The sequence below is a fragment of the Lissotriton helveticus genome, chromosome 7 (genome assembly GCF_964261635.1).
Source record: "Lissotriton helveticus chromosome 7, aLisHel1.1, whole genome shotgun sequence".
NCBI classification, from domain to species: domain Eukaryota; kingdom Metazoa; phylum Chordata; class Amphibia; order Caudata; family Salamandridae; genus Lissotriton; species Lissotriton helveticus.
The window spans coordinates 1,930,156,171-1,930,176,590 of record NC_136068.1 but is presented as its reverse complement, the minus strand read 5'-3'; the positions used below and the strand labels follow the sequence as shown (position 1 = coordinate 1,930,176,590).

The 20,420-nt window shown below is 50.1% G+C and overlaps 1 protein-coding gene across 1 annotated transcript in view; it reads right to left on the bottom strand.

The window, feature by feature from the left end:
* LOC144770920 (uncharacterized) overlaps positions 1–19,350 on the bottom strand; it is a 71,579-nt gene extending 52,229 nt beyond the window's left edge. The window contains exons 1-2 of the mRNA XM_078655738.1: positions 19,207–19,350; positions 4,020–4,146 (exon numbers count right to left, since the gene is read on the bottom strand). Coding sequence (XP_078511864.1) covers positions 4,020–4,146; positions 19,207–19,230 — 151 coding nt within the window. The 5' untranslated portion in view covers positions 19,231–19,350. The remainder of the gene's footprint in view (positions 1–4,019; positions 4,147–19,206) is intronic.
* Between the last annotated feature and the right edge of the window lie 1,070 nt (positions 19,351–20,420).

Genomic DNA, 20,420 nt, shown 5'->3' with positions numbered 1-20,420 from the left:
CCAGGAGCTCACAGTGCCCGTGTTGATGTCAAAGTACTCGTCAATGGCTCCGCGGATCTCCTCTGTAAAGACTGGGTCCTGCAGAGCCTTGCCCGGAAACCGCCACTGACGTTCATAGCCACTCAGTCGAGGAATCAGCAGAGTCAAGGTAACAGGAGAATGATCGGACAGCGTTCGCGGCAGAGTGGAGAGGCCCTCCACCCATCCAGCGACACCAGGGGAGAGGAGCCAATAGTCAATCCTAGTGCTAGTGTTGTGGAAACCAGAATGATGAGTATACTCAGGGGTGTCAGGGTGCAGTCTAGCTTCAATGTCTACTAGGGAAAAGTGTGTACAAAGCTCTGCGAGGACTGATCTGGCCTGCGTCTTGCAGTCTGGGGAAGGGGGAGGTGCTATCCCTGTCCGGGGTCATTAGTAGGTTAAAATCACCCCCCATCACTAACAGGTCTATGTCCAAGTGAAGCAGCAGCAGCTGTAGGTCATAGAAAAAGGCGGGGGAGTCCACGTTAGGGCCATATACCCCAACCAGCGTAAGCTTGTACCCAAACAGCACACCAGAAACGAGCACATAGCGACCTTCAGCATCTGTCGCACTGCCAGTAAACACAAAGGGAACGAGCCTGTGCACAAAGATAGCAACCCCTCTGGAATAACTGCTGTAGTTCGAGAATATTCTATGGTTGCCCCAACCCTGAGCCATCGAGGAGGTGTCTGTCTTCGCTAAATGTGTTTCCTGCAAAAAGAGCACATCCACCTTGTAGCGTGCCGCGTAGTTCAATACCTGCTTGCGCTTGCTTGCGCGTGTTGTTCAAGCCACGGACATTCCATGACATAAGCGTGAGTCTAGACGGGCCAGACTGCAAACCTACCCCAGCCATAGCGCTGCATCAAAAGAAAAGGCAGTCCATTGTGTCGTAAACAGTCCACTTCCAGTAGTTCTAGCAATACTCACATTTAAAAAAGAAAAAGTAGAAAAGACAATCCCCACCCTCCACCCGCCACCCAGCCTCCCACTATCCCCAGAGAGGCAGATCCCAAACAAGCATTGATACGAATTACAAAACTGAACAAGCATTATCAATGACCTCAAACGGTAAGGTAAGAACATAGACCAAAACCCCAAAGAAGGAAAACATTAAGGCATACGCCAAAGGGGGCGGCAACACCACTCCGTGCGGGCGCACCAATCGAGGCGACCAGAATCATAAGCCCCGTCGCACCGTGATGGTGGCTGTGGGCAGCACTGTAGGAAAGTGCACCCCTCCTGGTGGCAGAGTAGAAGGGCAGGTGGGTGCTGCGGGCCACCACGCACGTGTGCCCGGCGGGGCCGCCTTCGAGGAGAGGAAGCACACCGCGGCGATCCAGCCGCCACCACCCCCAGCCCCAGTCGACGCCGGGCGGAACGCCCAGCTCCCCACCCAGCCCCACGGCAGGCCCAAAAATCGAGGCCCCGGCCCCAGTGCGCGGCCAGGCCAAACCGCCACAGCCGCACCTCTGAGACCGGCGCCCCCCATCAGGACCCGCGAGGGACAGGCGGCAAGCGCGTGCGTCTCGACCCGGCGCACAGCGGGACGGAGGCTCAGCAGCCAAGCGCCGCGCCGCTCCTACCTGCCTCTCCGTCGCAGTTAGGGAAGATGGCGGCCAGGCCCGATCGGCCTGGAGTCCCCTCCGCCTGCAGCACCACGGCGAGCCTTCCCCGCAGCCACCAGGACCGCCCAGCTGGTCAGGGCAGCATCCGCATTCGGAGCGGCAGCAGCGTGGGGTCAGGAGACCGCGGATTACATCTGTAAGGTCACCTTAGGCCGCCCGCACGGAGGAGCTTCACTCCGAAGCGGCCATCACGCTCGCCTCCGTGGCCACGCCCCCCCTTAATTATTTTTAACGCATTGTTAACTCCGCTCTGGGACACCTTTGAAATTGTTTTCTATTTATATTTTCTGTTTAAACTTGTACAGATAAGGGCTAAAAATACTAGCTTTAAGCGATTGCTTATTTTTGTAGCCACCGGGACATTACAATACCTGTGGTAGAAAACCAACCAGGTGGCTACCCTTGCTACAGTCCATCATGCATCCTGCACAAAGAAAGTACATTACCTGGAAATTATATGGCACAGTAGTTATGAAGCCTACTTAAACCCAAAATACTGAAGCACTTAGATGCCACTGAGGAATATAAACTGCTTCACTGAATGAGACAGACTGAGCTAAGTGTTAATGTAGCCCCTGGTGAAGACCACTTCAATTATGCAGCAGGAGAGAGCCAAATTATGCGGCAGGGTTGTCTAAATTATGCAGCACGAAAAGGCACAATTGCGGGATACTGCTGCATATTTATTGATAGTATTACCTCATTATTTTGTCTCTTTGGACATAAATTGCACCTCATTAGTATAAGTTTAACACTCACATTTAGCAATAAGCAACAGAAAGTTCCCTCGATGACAGAGGGTTGTGTCTCCCCTTATGATATTGGGACTACACACAAGAGTGAGGGGGGAAGGGGTTAATCTGTTTTTTTGTTGCTTTTTTTTATCTTTTAGGTTCTGGTTTTAGGATTGTTATGTGTACAACTGTTGGCCTCACATAACCAATAATGCTCATTTGTTACTATTATTGCGATCACCCTGAGATCCTGCTCACTTATTTGTGTTCAGTTAGAGCCTACAAAACATGTTTCTTGGTCGAGTATTTCCAGCATGCCGACCCCAAAGCAAATAACAAGTGATTAATCTGTGTTGAATTTTCAATTCCTGTTTATATTTTCATGCTTGCAGAGCTTGAGCAGTGGAAAGTGATGTTATGTATTAAACTGAGACTCCTACATTGTACTGATTGGCGAACTTTACCCAAAATCAATAAAGTTTATTCAAAATAAAAGCAAGAGAAAGGTGACCATTCAACCTTTGCATGGGCCTTCCAATGCAAGTAACACATGCTGTTGCATTTTTAGTATCTTTCTGGATGTTTGAATAAGAAATGTTGTTGTAGTGCGGTATAAGTGGCAGAGTGTTTGTTTGCACTGACCTAAAGGTAGTATATTTAGTGCCATAAGGGAGGTTGAAGGTTTGCTCCAATTGAGAAGCAATTAGTCTGTAGTAACATTTATGCATTGAAGTGAATGTGAGCCAGAAATAGCAGATTGAGTTGCCTACACCTCCTGTTACCTTACTGTCACCTGCACCTGATGGAGTGTTTGCTAGGGAGCAGTTACTTCTTCTTTGCTTTTTGGTGATCTTGACAATTGTTGATTATCCTTATTCGTTCCAGGAGTGTGTGCCAGAATTTGAGATCTTCTGAAATTGAACAAGTAGTGGAGGTATGTCATTTCTTCAATGGATTCCACACTGTTGGATCTTAAATATTCCATTGTTTAAGTCCTGAGACCGCTATAGGTGACAGACCAGCCTACAAATTAATTTAAATAGGTTTCCGTCCCTATGGCGACTGACAGGGTATTTGGAATCAAATCAAAACACACATTAAGCACTTGGTAGCTTAAACACAGCATTTGCTTGCATAGGGATTTGTTGCATGTTGGCGCATGTAGCCTTGGCTGTGGTGGACAAACACCCTTCTTTGGTGCACACAGAGGAACAAAATTAGAGGGCACATTGACGACCACTCGAAATGAGAAAGCTGACCACCCCGCGTTGAGAAATCTCGCCAGGATGTTTATTTTCCATGCTCGTGGTCGCCAACTTGACATTGACGATCGCGAGCAAGGAAAAATCCCGCCGGGAGGTTGATTTTCCTCACTCGCGGTCGCCAACTTGACGTTGATGATCGCAAGCGAGGTAAAAAACTCTGCTCCGCGAAGGAGAGTTTTTCGGAACCCTGCGAGCTCCACATAAAGCGGAGTGCTGGAAACTCCGCAAATTCAGAAAACTGCTCAAAACAGTGCTGTTTTAACTTACTGGTCTTTTTTTCCATGCCTGCGATCTGCCCTAGCGGCGACATACCTCTCCTGGGGTGATATATGCAAGATTTCAAATTCAATTAACATAACAAGGACATTACCAAGTGACATCAGGGCTTGGTGGATTTCCTTCATCACATTCCCGTAGAGTTCTTTCTGCCATTCCTGTAGACGCCTCCACTCCTCGTCAGAGAAATAGACCGAGGCATCTTGAACGATAATCTGAGCCTGAAATATAAAAAGTTACATTACTTACTGCATTTAGTAAAATATAATATACTATGACCACATGCTGATTTCAAATAAAATCATCCATTGGTTATCACTACCACCCACCTTATCTAGCGCTCTTCCTGCTAGAGAGGCTATGTACGCACAAGTGATGAACTCCAAGCTAACATGGGTAGGTCGAAGCCACAATAAATACCGAGACGCACACAAACTGGTCATTCCTAAAACAGGAGGGGATTAGCTGGTCTCTGCTGTCTAAAAGTTGATCACTGAACAATAACACTGCAGATGCTGGACATCGGGAGGCATCCAGCTTTGCCCTTCAAGCCTGCATGGCTTTGTCAAGTCAGCAGGTTCTCTTTGCTAGTAAAGTGATACACGCAAAAGAAATAATCTCTCCATTTAAAGCATAGAGGTCTTTCCTGGTCACAGTGCCCTAGGAACTTGTGGTACCTTTTACAAGGGACTTACATGTGGCCAGAGAGTTGTCAATTGGGTTTAGGCTTCAGTGCAGTTTTAAGGAAGGAACACGGGCCCTGGGGCCCTGATCGGCAGGGTCCCAGGGCACACTCAGTTAAAGTACATCAACAGTTCGGCAAAAAGTAGGGCAGCCATGCAAAGGGGCACTTTTCTACAGCCTTCCGATCATGTGGGGAATGCCAAAAAAGTCCCTACGCTCAAACGGCACACGCCGCGGCGGACCGAGGACTGCTTTCCAAGTAAGGCATTTATAAAACAGTATTTTATTAAATGTTTTAACAATAGTTGGCACTAAAAGTCTGTAAAAAGACAAAATGTAATTTCTTACACTTATTTAGAGTAAAGAAAACTTCGATTTGCTAAAATAATATTCACATGGCAGTTATCAGCGTATGTTTCCAGTGCCTCTAACTGAAAATCTGTTGCGTGTCCGCGCCCATTAAGGCCCTAAATAGGCTGTGACTATCAGGGGGCGAGGGAAGACGTGGAGAACTAGACTGATGACTGCTGAAAAAGAAAAATGGTGGAAGCGGTGGACTAACCTTCCGATCATGTAGGGAACATCAACCTGCTCGACAACCTCGCCAACCTCGGACTCAAGCAACTGGTGACCTCCCCCACCCACCTCGCCGGACACACACTCGACGCCGTCTTCTCATCCAGCAAAGACGTCACCTTCAGCCACGCAACAGGACTCCACTGGACGGACCACAGCTGCGTCCACTTCACCTTCAAAAGAACGACGATCCACCACCACCAGCAACAGGTTGCCCGAAGAAGCTGGAACAAGATCACAGCCGACCAGCTCACCGCTTCCCTGAGCCAGCACCCTCCCGCCAGCTCAGCGAACCCCAGCCAGGCCGCCGACAACCTCACGAAGTGGATCAACAACTGCGCAGACGAACTCGCCCCTCTGAGAACCCCACCCAGCGGACCCCGCAGCAGAAAAACACCATGGTTCACCGACGAACTCAAGAGCTCCAAGAAGAACTGTCGAGCCCTCGAGAAAGTCTGGAGAAGGGAACCAACTACGGACAACATGACCACCCTCAAGCGCGCCACCCGGAAACACCACCAACTGATCCGCGCCACCAAGAAAAATACATACAAGGACCGGCTGGACAACAACGCACACAACTGCAAGGAACTCTTCAACATCGTGAAAGAGCTCTCCAACCCCAACGCCGGAAACAATGACATCACCCCGTCACAAGACCTCTGCAACTCCCTCGCGTCCTACTTCCACAACAAGATCGCGGACATACACAACAGCTTCAGCAACCAACCAACGCAAGCCACAACCGCAACAACGCCACCCAACACCACCCTCCGCACCTGGACTCCGATCAGCACCGAAGACACCATCCGCACAATGAACTCCATCCACTCCGGATCTCCGACTGACCCCTGCCCTCACCACGTCTTCAACAAGGCCGACGCTATCATCGCACCCCACCTGCGGGACATCATCAACACCTCCTTCGACACCGCCACCTTCCCTGAGAGCTGGAAGCACGCCGAACTCCGCGCCCTTCTCAAGAAACCCACAGCAGACCCCACCGACCTCAAGAACTACCGTCCCATCTCGCTCCTCCCGTTCCCGGCCAAAGTCATCGAGAAGACCGTCAACAAACAGCTGGCCGCCTTCCTCGAGACGAATGGATCCCTCGACCCCTCACAGTCTGGCTTCCGAGCAAACCACAGCACCGAGACTGCCCTCATCGCTGCCACCGATGACATACGAACTCTGATGGACAACGGAGAAACAGCGGCCCTCATCCTCCTGGACCTCTCCGCGGCTTTCGACACTGTCTGCCACCGCACCCTAGTACAGCGCCTCGGCAACATCGGAATCCAGGACAAGGCACTGGAATGGATCACCTCCTTCCTCGACGGAAGAACACAGAGAGTCCGCCTACCATCGTACAAGTATGAGGCCACCAAAGTCATCTGCGGCGTCCCCCAGGGATCCTCACTGAGCCCAACACTCTTCAACGTCTACATGAGCCCCCTCGCGGCCATCGCACGCCAACACAACCTCAACATAATCTCCTACGCCGACGACACCCAGCTGATCCTCTCCCTGACCAACGACCCCACCACCGCCAGAGCCAACCTGCACGAAGGGATGAGAGATGTAGCCGAATGGATGACGACCAGCCGCCTGAAACTGAACTCGGACAAGACGGAGGTCCTCATCCTGGGCTCCTCGCCCTCCGCCTGGGACGACTCCTGGTGGCCCCCCGCCCTGGGCACCGCACCCAAACCGACGGACCACGCACGCAACCTGGGCTTCATCCTGGACTCCTCCCTCTCCATGACCAGACAAGTAAACGCCGTCTCCTCGTCTTGCTTCAACATCCTGCGCATGCTACGTAAGATCTTCCGGTGGATCCCCACCGAGACGAGGAAGACGGTCACCCAGGCCCTCGTCACCAGCCGACTGGACTACGGCAACGCCCTCTACGCCGGAACCACCGCCAAGCTCCAGAAGAGACTCCAGCGGATCCAGAACGCCTCGGCCAGACTCATCCTCGACATCCCCCGACGCAGCCACATCTCCGGACACCTGAGAGATCTGCACTGGCTCCCGGTCAACAAGAGAATCACCTTCCGTCTCCTCACCCACGCGCACAAAGCCCTACACGACCTAGGCCCGAGCTACCTCAACAACCGGATCAACTTCTACACTCCCACGCGACTCCTCAGATCAACCAGCCACGCCCTCGCCGCCGTCCCCCGCATCCGAAGAGTGACAACAGGAGGAAGATCCTTCTCTTACCTGGCCGCCAAGACCTGGAACTCACTCCCGACCGACCTGCGCCTGACCCAAGACCACCTCTCCTTTAGGAAGAAGCTCAAGACCTGGCTGTTCAAGCAGTAACGGCACCCCCCCCCCCATCCCAGCGCCTTGAGACCCTACGGGTGAGTAGTGCGCTCTATAAATGACTTGATTGATTGATTGATTGATACAGGAAGGAGCACATTAGGAGTCATGACTCCAAAAGCTAGAAGTGTCATTAAACCTAGGACTCTTGGTAACAAGGGTTTTATCTGCCCTCAGTGTGATGCACTGAAGTTCTATGTAATGGTATTGGAATGAGTGCCATGATTCACACAGAAACGCTCAAGGGTCAGAGCTATAATGACCAGCACAAATGTTCACTATTAGTAATGCCTATCTAGCAAGTAGTACCTTGTGCGACACGGTCGAGGATGTGACCCATATACACCCCCTGATAGTGGCTAAACAGTCACTGAAACATATATCACAAAAGATTGACCCGCACCAAGGTTTATATACAAGTACTTAATTATCAGATTTGTATATTTTACAGGTGTTGTTGATGTTCAGAAGAAAACTTCCCACAAATAAGAATCTCAAAAGAAGTTGATTGAAAATTTTCCAATTTTCTTGATTCAATGTCTTAATTAAAAATAACAGAATTGCTTGTTGCCAACGCGTTTCGTCACATCCGTGACTTCTTCAGGGCTCAATAAGTAATTTTCTCAGAGAATTTATTTATAGCGACAGCCACCATATAGTTTCTATGTATTCACAGTTTGATATATTCAAAATGATATGTTCAGCGTGTCCCCCTCTGACCATTCAGTACAGTACAGGGAAAGTACCTCCTGTTCTTTTGTAGAGCTTTAATCAAAGCGTCCTGGACTATGTGTAGGTCGACCTACACATAGTCCAGGACGCTTTGGGAATCATCTATATGCATATGAGCGCTGGCCACGAGATACTAATTGATTAAAGCTCTACAAAAGAACAGGAGGTACTTTCCCTGTACTGTACTGAATGGTCAGAGGGGGACACGCTGAACATATCATTTTGAATATATAAGACTGTGAATACATAGAAACTATATGGTGGCTGTCGCTATAAATAAATTCTCTGAGAAAATTACTTATTGAGCCCTGAAGAAGTCACTGATGTGACGAAAAGCATTGGCAACAAGCAATTCTGTTATTTTTAATTAAGACATTGAATAAAGAAAATTGGAAAATCTTCAATCAACTTCTTTTGAGATTCTTATTTGTGGGAAGTTTTCTTCTGAACATCAACAACACCTGTAAAATATACAAATCTGATAATTAAGTACGTGTATATAAACCTTGGTGCGGGTCAATCTTTTGTGAGTGCCATGATTCACACTGCCCGGGCTTCACTGCAGGTTTGAAACCCTGTTTATCTTGGCTAGCCCCTATTATTTTGCTCACATGAGCAAAGTCCCAAGAGTAGTGGTGCACTGTCCCATCTTGCAGAAATAAGAAAATAGCAGAAGTATTAGACAGACACTAATTCTAGCATGGGATAAACATGTTACTACTGTACGTCCAGTCTTTCTACCAGGCGCACACTACTGATGGGCGAAGACAAGTCTTTTTGCTGCAGATGAAAAATGTCACTTGTATTAATGCATTTGTAAAGAGCTTCATACCACTGGTGTGGCTATCTGAATGTTCCGGTACCATTCGGCAAGTGGTCATCCAGATTCCCATGTATGATTGGGAGAGCATGTTACTGTATGGTTCTAGTATGACCTAAGTACCAATCACTGTGTTTCAAGGGTGAAGGCCAAGGATGGCCCAGTCGTGTTGCTGCCAAATTGGTCGTAGGCATGTCCATGACACAGAACAGTATAAGTTGGGACAAATTGCGCTTGTTGATACTATCATATTCACTGCTCTGAATAGTTCGAGCTTTCACTATTAGACCGTAGGACTAGTGTTTGCTGTGAGGAAATTTTAGTGCATGAAAGCACCACAGAAATCAAAATGTCCGTTAAGGGTTCTGATACTTACTGGAAAGCAGTTCTAAAACTTGGCTATTTGGACTACAAACCAGGCCCAACCAAGGCAGGAGTTTCTGAACTTGGATATTGCCAGGAGCAGGGCCAGTACTGATCTGAAGGACCTTCGTGGGGTGTAGGTGTCTCGTCTGGGGTGCAGGGAAATCTAGCAGATGCCTTTGATACCCCAGTGAATGATGGAGTGCGCCTCGAAGTAGATGCATCTGGCCACAGGCAGCCAGTAGAGTCTAAACGCCAGAGGTGATGGTATGCAGGTGCTAACGTGTGAAAGATGCCAGGCCCCTCTCTGTTACATACAGAATGCAGCTGCCAGGCAGCAGAGGACAGATCTCTGTGAACGGCGAAGAAGTGGTGCTCTGAGATAGAGTATGTTTACGTAATGAGTGAGAGACCTACAGTGTGGTTAGGGCAGGTAACATTTGAGGGAACTAAACTGTGGGGAAATGTGTTGCATGAAGCTTATTAGGAAAGAAGGTTTGTTCACTTGACCTTCCTGGGGAAGAATTGAGTGATCAGAGTCCATGGCCCACTATAGGTTTCGTATTATGCTATTGATGATCGAGGAAGGTCCTTGTTCCTGGGGACGTAAGGCGGTGGGGTGGACCAGTTTCAGTAGGTGTTCCTCTTTGATTTTGAGCAGCAGGACTTAAGGTGGTTAAGCAAAACCCACAGGAAGGAAGAGGACCCGCGAGGCCAGGTCTGAGAAAGAATCCAGTTCACGGATTATCTGCGGATATTTGCGTAGATGTAGTTGAAGGACTTGTGATATATCGGAAGGAGCTGAGGTAAGAGAGTGCTGGTGGCACCTTTGGAAAAGGGGAGGACAAGAAAGGGGGGCCCCCTGGCCCGCCCGGAACGTTCTTTGATGACTTCGACTCGGTTTTGCTGGGACTGGCCCTGAGAGCAGAACACTGTATAGTAGCAGGGGATTTTAACTTTCGGATGGACGATCCGTCTGACCCCGCTGCTATAAAGCTTTCCGAGGCTATGACCCCGCTGGGCCTTATCCCTTATTTGCAGGGGCCGACTCATGTTAAGGGGCATACTCTAGACCAGGTCTTTTCTACATCTCCTCTTGCGGTGAAAGAGATTCTCCCGGTTCTGTGGTCTGACCATAGGCTTGCCAAATTTGCGATCAGTGGCATTGCCAGGTCGTTCAGTCCTGCCCCACAGCAACGGGGACGAGCGTTCAGAGCGTTCAACAGAGTGACCCCGGAGATGTTGGCTCAGGCTGCCCTGGATCATCCCTGTCCTCTCTCCGGTGAGCTGGAGAGAGATTTGGAGTCCCTGCAAGCATGGCTTTCCGATAGGTTTAATGACCTGGCCCCGGTGCTGCCCCCCCGCTTGACTTCGAAGCGGGTCTCGGCCCCTTGGTTTACCACTGCACTGTGGGCTAAGCGGCAGCAGCAGTGTAAGGTAGCCGAAAGGGCCTGGCGGGCACACTATGATAGCGCGGACAGGTTGGCCTACAAGGCAGTGGTTAAGACGTACCACCAGGACATTCGCCGCGGGAAAAAAGCCTACCTTGCGGGGAGAATTGAAGCGGCCTCCAACTCCTGCAAGGAGATTTTCACCATAGTCAGAGAATTTATTTCTCCGCGGACCATTACATCGGAAGAGGTGCCCTCAGAATCCTGGGCGGCGGACCTTGCTTGTTTTTTCACAAGCAAGATAAAACTCATACAGGACTCTTTCCCACCTGGAACACCTGCTAGGCTGTCTAAATCTGTGGCCGACATGCTCCCTCTGGCCTCGCAGGGTGCCGTACTGGCTGTGTTTCCATCTTTGCCAGCCCCTGCCTCCTTAGCGCTTATGGGCAATTTGAAATCTGGGTCACCACTTGACCCTTGCCCAGCTAAGCTTTTGGGTAGGATGGCGGAAGTAATCAACCCACTGGCGAACCCTCTTCTGAATCTCTCGTTGAGTCAGGGAATGGTTCCGCCAGCCTGGAAGCAGGCAATGGTCATCCCGCTGCTTAAAAAACCGGGTCTCGACCCGAAGGTCCCAGCCAACTACAGGCCGATTTCTTTGCTGCCGGCCCTCGTAAAAATTTTGGAGAAACACGTTCAGTCGGTGCTCTCCAACTTTCTTGAGACCCACGAGATCCTGCATGACACCCAGTCCGGCTTCCGCTCAAATCTTAGCACCGAGACCGCGCTCCTTGAGGTTTCTGAAACCATCAAAGGGGTGTTGGATACCGGGGGCAAAGTCATGTTGGTGTTGTTGGACTTGTCGGCGGCTTTTGACACCGTCCCCCATGATGGCCTTCTCGCAAGACTCTATGAGATTGGCCTTCGGGGGACGGTGCTCAGCTGGTTTTCTTCCTTTCTAGCTGGCCGCCGGCAAACGGTCTGGACATCGCCGGACACCGCCGTGATGCCGCCTTTGGGAGTCGGGGTCCCTCAGGGCTCCATATTGAGCCCGACCCTCTTTAACATCTTCATGACCCCTTTGGCGGCGGTGGCGGAGTCGTTTGGTGCCCGGATCGTATCTTATGCCGACGACACCCAGCTCCTCTTTTCTTGTAAGAGAGGGGCAGACTTTGACGGGGAGAGTATCCGGGATTGCCTTGGGGCAGTGTTCACATGGTTCCAACTGAACAGCCTCAAGTGCAATTCCGATAAGTCCGAGGTACTCTTCTTCGGGTGCGACACGGAGCCCAGCTGGCAGGCCTGGTGGCCCATCGATATGTTCCCTCCGTCTTGCTCTTCCTCTATGGCTAAGAACTTGGGGGTCAAGATGGACAAGGGACTGACGATGAAAGCCCAGATCCTTGGGGTGACCGGTACCTGTTTCGGTCTATTAAAGATGCTGCGGAGGTTCTTGCCTTTTCTGTCGGAGGAGCACAGGAAGCTGACTGTGCAGGCTCTGATAGGCTCCAGGTTAGATTATGCCAACATTCTTTACCTGGGCCTACCAGAGTACTTGTTGCAGCGGCTCCAAGTTGCACAGAATGCGGCGGCCAGGGCCATTTATGGTCTAAATAGACGTGCCAGCGTTTCGGGTCTTTTGCTGACGCTGCACTGGCTACCCATCCGCAAACGGATCGCCTTTAAGGCTATGATCTTGGCCTATAAGGCTCTCCGCGCTGTGGGAGCAAAGTACCTCCAAAAGAGACTGGCCTTTTACCATCCGGCTCGCTCTTTGAGGTCAGAATCTCTGCTCTTGGCGGTTGTCCCACGAGTGAAGAGAGCGCGCCTGGGCGGCCGTTCTTTCGGCTTGCTGGCTCCACAGATGTGGAACTTGCTTCCGCTCCCACTCCGGGGGGCTACTAGTCTTCTTGACTTTAGGAGAGGTCTTAAAACCTGGTTGTTCACCCAGTAGGCCTCTCAGCAGTCCTTTTTTTTAATTGTTCGTTCTGTATTCTCTTTTTACTGTGTTATGTTATTGTGAATCAGTTCCCCTTACCTAAAGCGCCGGGACACTCTTTCTGAGTAACCGTTGCGCTATACAAAAGAATAAATAACATAACATAACATAACGTAACAGTTTGTGAAAGCATTTGGAAAGATATGAGGAGAGTCAGTGTAAGGCAGTGCCTTGGATTCTGAGGTCACTGAATTAAAGCAGGGGCATATATTGTATCAAAGGCAGAGCAGGGGGGCAGAGCGCAGCAAACGTAAAAATATTATACAAAGCACTGCCTGGTTCTACTCTAAAGCCTTACCTGCTGCCTTCCTTCTCTGACTGGGCTTGGCCTTTAGGGACCCCTCTTCTGCTCTGATGCATCAATCTGAAGTCCCCGTCTCCCTCTGTTTCTTGTTTAGCATCCAGTTTCCCTTCTGCCTATTTGCGCTCTGCCTTTTTTTGTGCTTTTTGCCTTTTCTCTTGCCACTTTCCACCTAAGCTTCTTTTGCGCTTATTGCTATTGTTGCCACTGTTTGCCTCTCTTTCTGCTCTTTTTTGTCTTGTCTTTCTCACTCTTACTACTCAAACCGCTTCCCACTTGATCTCTCTCTCTCTCACTTCAGCTTTCCTTTTGCCACTTTTGCCTCTCTTTCCACATCTTTCAGCCTCTGTTTTCACTTTGGCACTCTGCCTCCTTTTTTCCACTTTTTCCTCTCTTCACCTCTTTCAGACTCAGCCTCTCTTGCTCCTTCTTTGCCTCGTTTCATCTTCTGTAGCCTTTTTTGGTCCATTTTGCCCCCAGTGCGGTGTTGTCACAAGCCCCTTCCTGCTACTGCTTCCCGCCTATTTTGTTTTCCTGCTGCTTGCTCGTACCCCACCTTCTCCAAGATCTCCTTCTCTCCTCCTGGACCTTCTTAATGGTGGCTGCAGCATGGTCATATGCAGCAGGCACACCGAAGGGGAACCAAGGCAAGGCCTCTGTTCTCATCTATTCCCTACGCCAGGACCCCTGGTCCCCTCCCCACCCATCGCTGCCCTAGATGCTACTCTGTCTCAGCTCCACACGCTCAGAACCCTGGACACCCATTCCCGCGCTGCAGTCAGGCCTCCTCGGCCAGCACTGAAGTGCATTCACCCGAGTTGCCTGCTGCTTCACCTGAGCCTCTGCCAGCTCTCACCCCTCCTCCGATTACCCACACATGCAAACTTGTCTCACAGGATACCACCATGTGCAACACTCACCCCACACTGACCTGCGCACTCCTCAACAACCACTTGTTCGCCATACACAGCAATTAAATCTGGGACCTCCTGGAGGACCTCTCCCCGGACCTACTCCGTGTCACGGACACCTGGCTCAACCTACTTTCATATGCAAAAAGAACTATTGACGGACAGAATACAGAACAATGTCATACATTCCCCCCAGTACAGAGATCTGAGCCTGAATGAATCATTTTCATTTTTTTGCTCACCATGCCATTCCAGTTTGGACTCAGCCATATCCAAATCAGTCTTGACTCTGCGTCCAATGAGAACAGTCCAGTCTGAACTGCCGGGCCAGGTCCTCCCTGGACTGGAATCAAGCATCCTAGGACCGGTTTCGGGCTTTTAGTCCTCATTAGCCAGGATAGCTTGACTCCAGTGGTGTGGAGAGCCTGGGACTCACGTCTGGGCATACCCGTCCCACTCAGGGTGACAAATGTAAAAAGAACAATTGATGGACAGAATGCAGAATAATGTCATACATTCACCCCAGTACAGAGATCTGGGCCTAAATTCACACCGGACATCGCAACACCCATCCCTCCCAGCTACAATATGACAAGACTGGCCAGAACCAGCAAACCAAGAAGAGGAATCACAACAAATTATCCACTGCTCTGTCACATTGGCAAACTCCTGCAACCAACTCAAACATCTGGCTTTCAAACTCAGCCTCTAGAGCAACAGGAGAAGTCCTACGCCTGGCCTCTTGGACCAAGAGCCGACTTCAGAAACACCATTGCAGACGCCACAACCCCTTTCATGCTCATCTCTAGCTCCTTCACCCTCCTTGTTGACCTCCACTTCTACTTGGATTACCACACAAACCCTAACACCAAACTCTTAGAAGACCTGAAGACACTTGGACTTACTCAACGAGTGAAGGTCCACACCCAGGCCACCAGACATTTACTCAACCCTGTCTTCACCAACTTCTCTAATATCATAGTGGAGAAGACCACGCCCCTCTTATGGACCAACCACTGCCTCGTCTGGTTTGACATACACCTAATACTCCAACAGGGGACCACACCCACCAAGGCCACCCAAAGCACCTAAAACACAATCGTCAAGCAACTATGGTCTGGAGTACTCCATACCCACCGCCTGCAGCATCAAGAAGATGACCTTTCCTGATCCATCTGCAACTTCAACAACTGGATCACTTCCTGCTGAGACACCCTGGTCCCGCTCAAAATCAGACTTCAAGCATGTCAGTGGATAGAAGACTTACAAATGACCAAACATCATTACAAATAGCTGAAGTGCCGATGAGGTTATACTCATAACAGACAAATCGACATATCAACCCTTTGGCATTACCACCAGCAACTCAGATGTACCAAGCGCTCAGCCCCGACCAAACGGATTAACAACAGTACCAACGACTGGAAAAAAATCTTTTCCACAGTGAATTCACCTCCCCTGCCGCTAGCTCCACCACCATCACCCCCTTACTGGAACTCTGCTCTTGGCTAGCTCACCACTTCAGCAACAAGATTAGCACAGTATAGAACTACTTCACACCCCAACTCAACCCCTCCACTCTTGCAGCCCTTCAAGACAACAAAGAAAATACCCAGAAACTACTGTGACCTCTTGGCCAACATCCACCTACCTGGAAACCACCACTACCATGCCCTCTAGCCACTTGGAAGCACCTTCGGTCCCTTGCCCACACCGTGCCTACACCTAAGGACACAAGCTTCTCTGCACCGTCCTCATGCCAATTTTCAATGACTGTTACCACTGTGCCTTTCCCGGAAAACCTGAAAACCCCCCACCCTCCTGTCTCTTAGATTTGTCTATGGCACTTAATACTGTTTACCGTGCCCTGCTTCCACAAAGGTTGGCAGATGTGTAAATTTACGGGCTTGCATTACCATGGTTACAGTCATTTTTTGGTAATAAAAAAACAGGCAGTGTCACACTGCACTCTCTGCTCGGAGTATAAAACATTGAACTATCGAGTTCCACAGGGGTCTTCTCTGAGCCCTCTGTTATTCAATGGTTATATGGCACCTTAAACAGCCTTGAGTTATTTGGAGTCACAGTGATATATGCTGAATATACACAGTCAATCAATCCTCTCACTTAATTAAAAAATCCATTAGGGCACAACATAACTATAATGCCCGTTTTACCAAAGTAAGTGAATTAATGAAATTGAGGCATTTGAAATGCAATACTGATAAGACTGACAGACTCCTGTCCTCAGCGTTTGGAATGGTGGCCCAGGGATCTTGCTCCACCTTCGTTACCCGCAGCGGACACTAGAAATTTGGGCATCAAATTTGATTCCGATTTATCATTTCACCCACAAATCATGTCAGTTACTGGTACTTATTTCTCAATAGTAAGGGGCAGAGGTGTTCAGATGGGAGGGATGGAAAGTGAAACTGGCAGTCTGCAAGGGTGGGGGCTGAGATGGGAACGAGAGGGATAGGTAGTGACACCAGCAAGGATGGGGGGCGAGGTATGAAACTGGACAGATGGGGAATGAAACCAGCAGGGGTGGGGGCTGAGATGTGAAACAGGAGCGATGGGAAGTGAAACCAGGAGGGGTGGGGGGGCAAGGCATGAGGCATGATACGGGAGGGAAGGGAAGTGAAACCAGCAGTCTGCAGGGGTGGGGGCTGAGATGTGAAACAAGAGACATTGGAAGTGAAACTGGCAGCCAGCAGGGGTGGGGGCTGAGATGTGAAACAAGAGACATTGGAAGTAAAACTGGCAGCCAGCAGGGGTGGGGGCTGAGATGTGAAACAGGAGCGATGGGAAGTGAAACCAGGAGGGGTGGGGGGGCAAGGCATGAGGCATGATACGGGAGGGAAGGGAAGTGAAACCAGCAGTCTGCAGGGGTGGGGGTCAAGGTGTGAAACAGGCGTTATATTCCATATGGGAACTATAATATAGGCCTCGGTAAACTTGTTACCCTTCACCTATATTTCCTCCCTACATTACTCTTGTCACGGTTTCCAGGGACTGACCTTTTACCTAGATATTACACTGCATTCAGAACGCGGGCTTTACCTAATTCGAAATATCATACATTATGGATGAGAGTTCTTGGAAGCACAGCAGGACTGCCATCTCCTCTATAAAATGTATGCACAAAGTTCATGCCTGACATCATCCTTAGGCCAACACAGTCATACAGAAAGGTAGGACCCCTGGGGAGACCTATGAGTATATATACACATCACATCTTGTTAAGATAATTAGAGGAGATCGAGACTTCCCAGCTGACACACTGACCATAGACGCTGTGGTTCCTGCATGCAGACACTCCAGCACGCAGTGGTCTAACATCCCTTGCGGAGTGTCCAGCTCAAGACCAGGACGGGCTCCCACAGTCTCACTTAAGGTAATGGGGTTGACTAAGATCCTAGAGGAATTCTTGGCTTCACACCAACACATATGCTAGGTACACTTAGGTACATCCAGATAGGGAGGCACAGTGGGAGGACGCATATTTTATTATGCGTGTATTCATGATTTTAGTAAGATGGTAGAACTATACCATTCTTTTACCTTTATAGTACTGTCAATCATTTATATCCTATACTGTCTAATGGTTGTTGCAGCACATCTATTCTACACCAGAAAAACAACTGTTCAATAAATGTTTATTGAAAACGCCCAGCCTGTTTAACCTGTGTAACTTACTGAGACAAACTAAGTAAGCACGAGTGACTGAGCAAAAGGTAGTATATTGTTTCCACGATTCTGAGGGATCAGAGTTGTCATGTTCTGAGGTTGCCGGAATTCTATTCTCTCCTTGGTAGGAGGAGATTCTAGTGGCACTGTGAGCCAGCTGATACAGACAGGCTAACATACAGTGGAGACGAAGCCCTTACCTCCTCGCAGCAACGTCCGAGCGTGGGGGTCCTGTCCCCCGCGCCCGGTCACATAACGTGCCGGTCACCCTGGACTCCTTCTCTTTTGTTTCCCCTACAGGAACCGACACCGGACCCCGGAGGACCGGAAGTGACGACCCGGAAACCGCCGCCTCTGACCCCGGAAGTGATGGGATGGACTACGACCCGGAAGGTAGAAAAACCCACGGAAGAGGAGGAGAAGCGTTCCAAGCAGCCGACTCGTGGCAGGAGACAGCGGGAAGCGAAGAACCACCGACAGTGAGCAGAGCAGCGCGGCAAGACCGAAGCGAGGACGAGGAGGAGGAGGACGTCTGGACTGAAGACTGGTGGTGTCCTCAGGAGGTGGCTGGAGAGCGGCCGCAACTCGGAGGAGAGTTGCGGCGGGGCACGTGAGTACATTCCATCCTTTCTCAGTGCCCCCTCACCTGTAAATAGTTGTAGATATCGTAGGTAAAGCGGCACGAGCACAAAGCACTGTATATTGACCCCTTTTCACTTGCACTATCAAGAGACTGAGCACCGTCCCCAGCACACGTCACCCCCTCTTCCCCTCCCCTCTCTTGCTTGCCTTGTCCTACTTACCTGACCTTCCCTTACTCATTCCCTCACTCCCCGGTGTGGGTGGAAGTGCTCCAAAGTCCTTTACTGCTCGGACTAACGCCCGTACACTTCTCTCCTTTTTCAAGCCTCCGAGGAGTCCCAGTACCCTACGTGGGAGAAGACTGTACCCGTCAGGAGGAGAAGACCTGACCCTCTACGACCACATCGAACCGGGTCGTCAGTCCACAGACCCGCCCTACACGTCCCGCCGGAACCCCGAAAGCAGCCCGCATTCCCTTCAGACTTTGTTCACCCCTTACAATAAAATAACTGCTGAGCATAGCTCATTATATCCAGCCTCCTCGCCTGTTATTCCGGTCCGCCCATCCCACAGGTCCACACATACCCGGTGGGGGTGCACGGGATCAATGTGACACCAGGCCCACAGTTTATGTTATCCAAACGTGCAGATCCTATATAGGTCATATAGGAACTACGTGACACAGGAGGGGTGGCACGTGAAATTGGCATGTGGGGGTCCAAAGCATGAAATGGGAGGAGTGCGAAATTAAACCAGCAGGTGTGGGGTCAGGGTGTGAAACTGGTGGGATGGGATATTAAACCAGCAGTGGGGGGGGGGCTAGGAGTGAAGCCAGCGGTGGGGCCCATGGTTGGGTTCGCCTGGGCTCTTCTCCCCTCCCCCCTCCGCGTCCCAGGCTCACCTGGGCTCCCTCCTGCCAGGACATGTCTGCGCGGCGCCGGCTCTGCGGGGGTCGGGTCTCGGCCGATAGGAATGACACCGAAGAGGACAATGGATCAATATCCCAAGTGAGGAAGCAACGCGTCGTCCTCTGCGCATGCGCAATTATGGGTAAACAACCACGAGCGCATGCGTAGAGCGGCACCAAGGCAGCAACGTCTTTGAGGACGCGTTACCATCAGCGCATGCGTAGAGAGGCTCCGGGGCAGGTTATATCTTCGGAGACGCCTACGATCCGCGCATGCGTAGAGCGGTTCCGAGAGAGGCTCCGCCTTTGAGATGCTCACTTGCAGCGCATGCGTAGAGCGGCACCGAGGCAGGGTATACTTCCTGGAGTGTAGGTGCTTTATCGTGTTGTTATAGAAACAAAGAAGGGACAACGAGGCTATTTGAAGAACAGAAGGCAGATGGCAGAGCTGAGCTGATGCTTCTTCAGAGGAAGGAATACTGAGGCTCAAGGAGAGAAGAACAGGCTTAGAAACAGATGTCACCCACAGCTGCAGAGACTGAGTGTGACTCACCTGCATCAGTGAGCCAAGACAGGAGGCTCAACACATGCAGCACATCACACATGGACCTGGGAACCCTGGCAGGCAGAGGGGCCCCTGCAGACAATCTTGAACTGATGAACTTGATTCTTTAACAATTTGTTTTCAATACCGTTGTCGTTTTCTTTTCTCTTTTTTAATGCAGATTTATATAGCACGATCTCGACCCGAAGGTATTGGAGCGCTTTACATGAGCACCGTTTACTTTACACAAAGACATATTCAGGTACGGGGAAATTAAATGATTTGCCCAGAATCGCAGGATGTGGACGCGACCCCGAGGCTCGAACCTTGGTTTCCAGCACCAAAGTCGGCAGTCTAGCCGTCAGACCACAGCCTCTCCCCAATCATCCTCCCTTTAATTTACTTTTAATGTGGGTGATGTGTGCGAGCCTATAACAGATATTTTGCAGAGAAATACTGTATAAATATTCCATGCAATATCCATAAAAAGTTTCTTTTAGATCAGAATAGGACTTCACATATGAGAAATAGGAGGGTGTCACAGAGATTATTTACAGTAATATTAGTGAGCTTTTGTTGTGTCACAATACTGAAAACATATCACTATCCCTGAAAATTGGATGGAAACACATTTAGACTTTGAATGAGTGTGTCTGTGCACTCA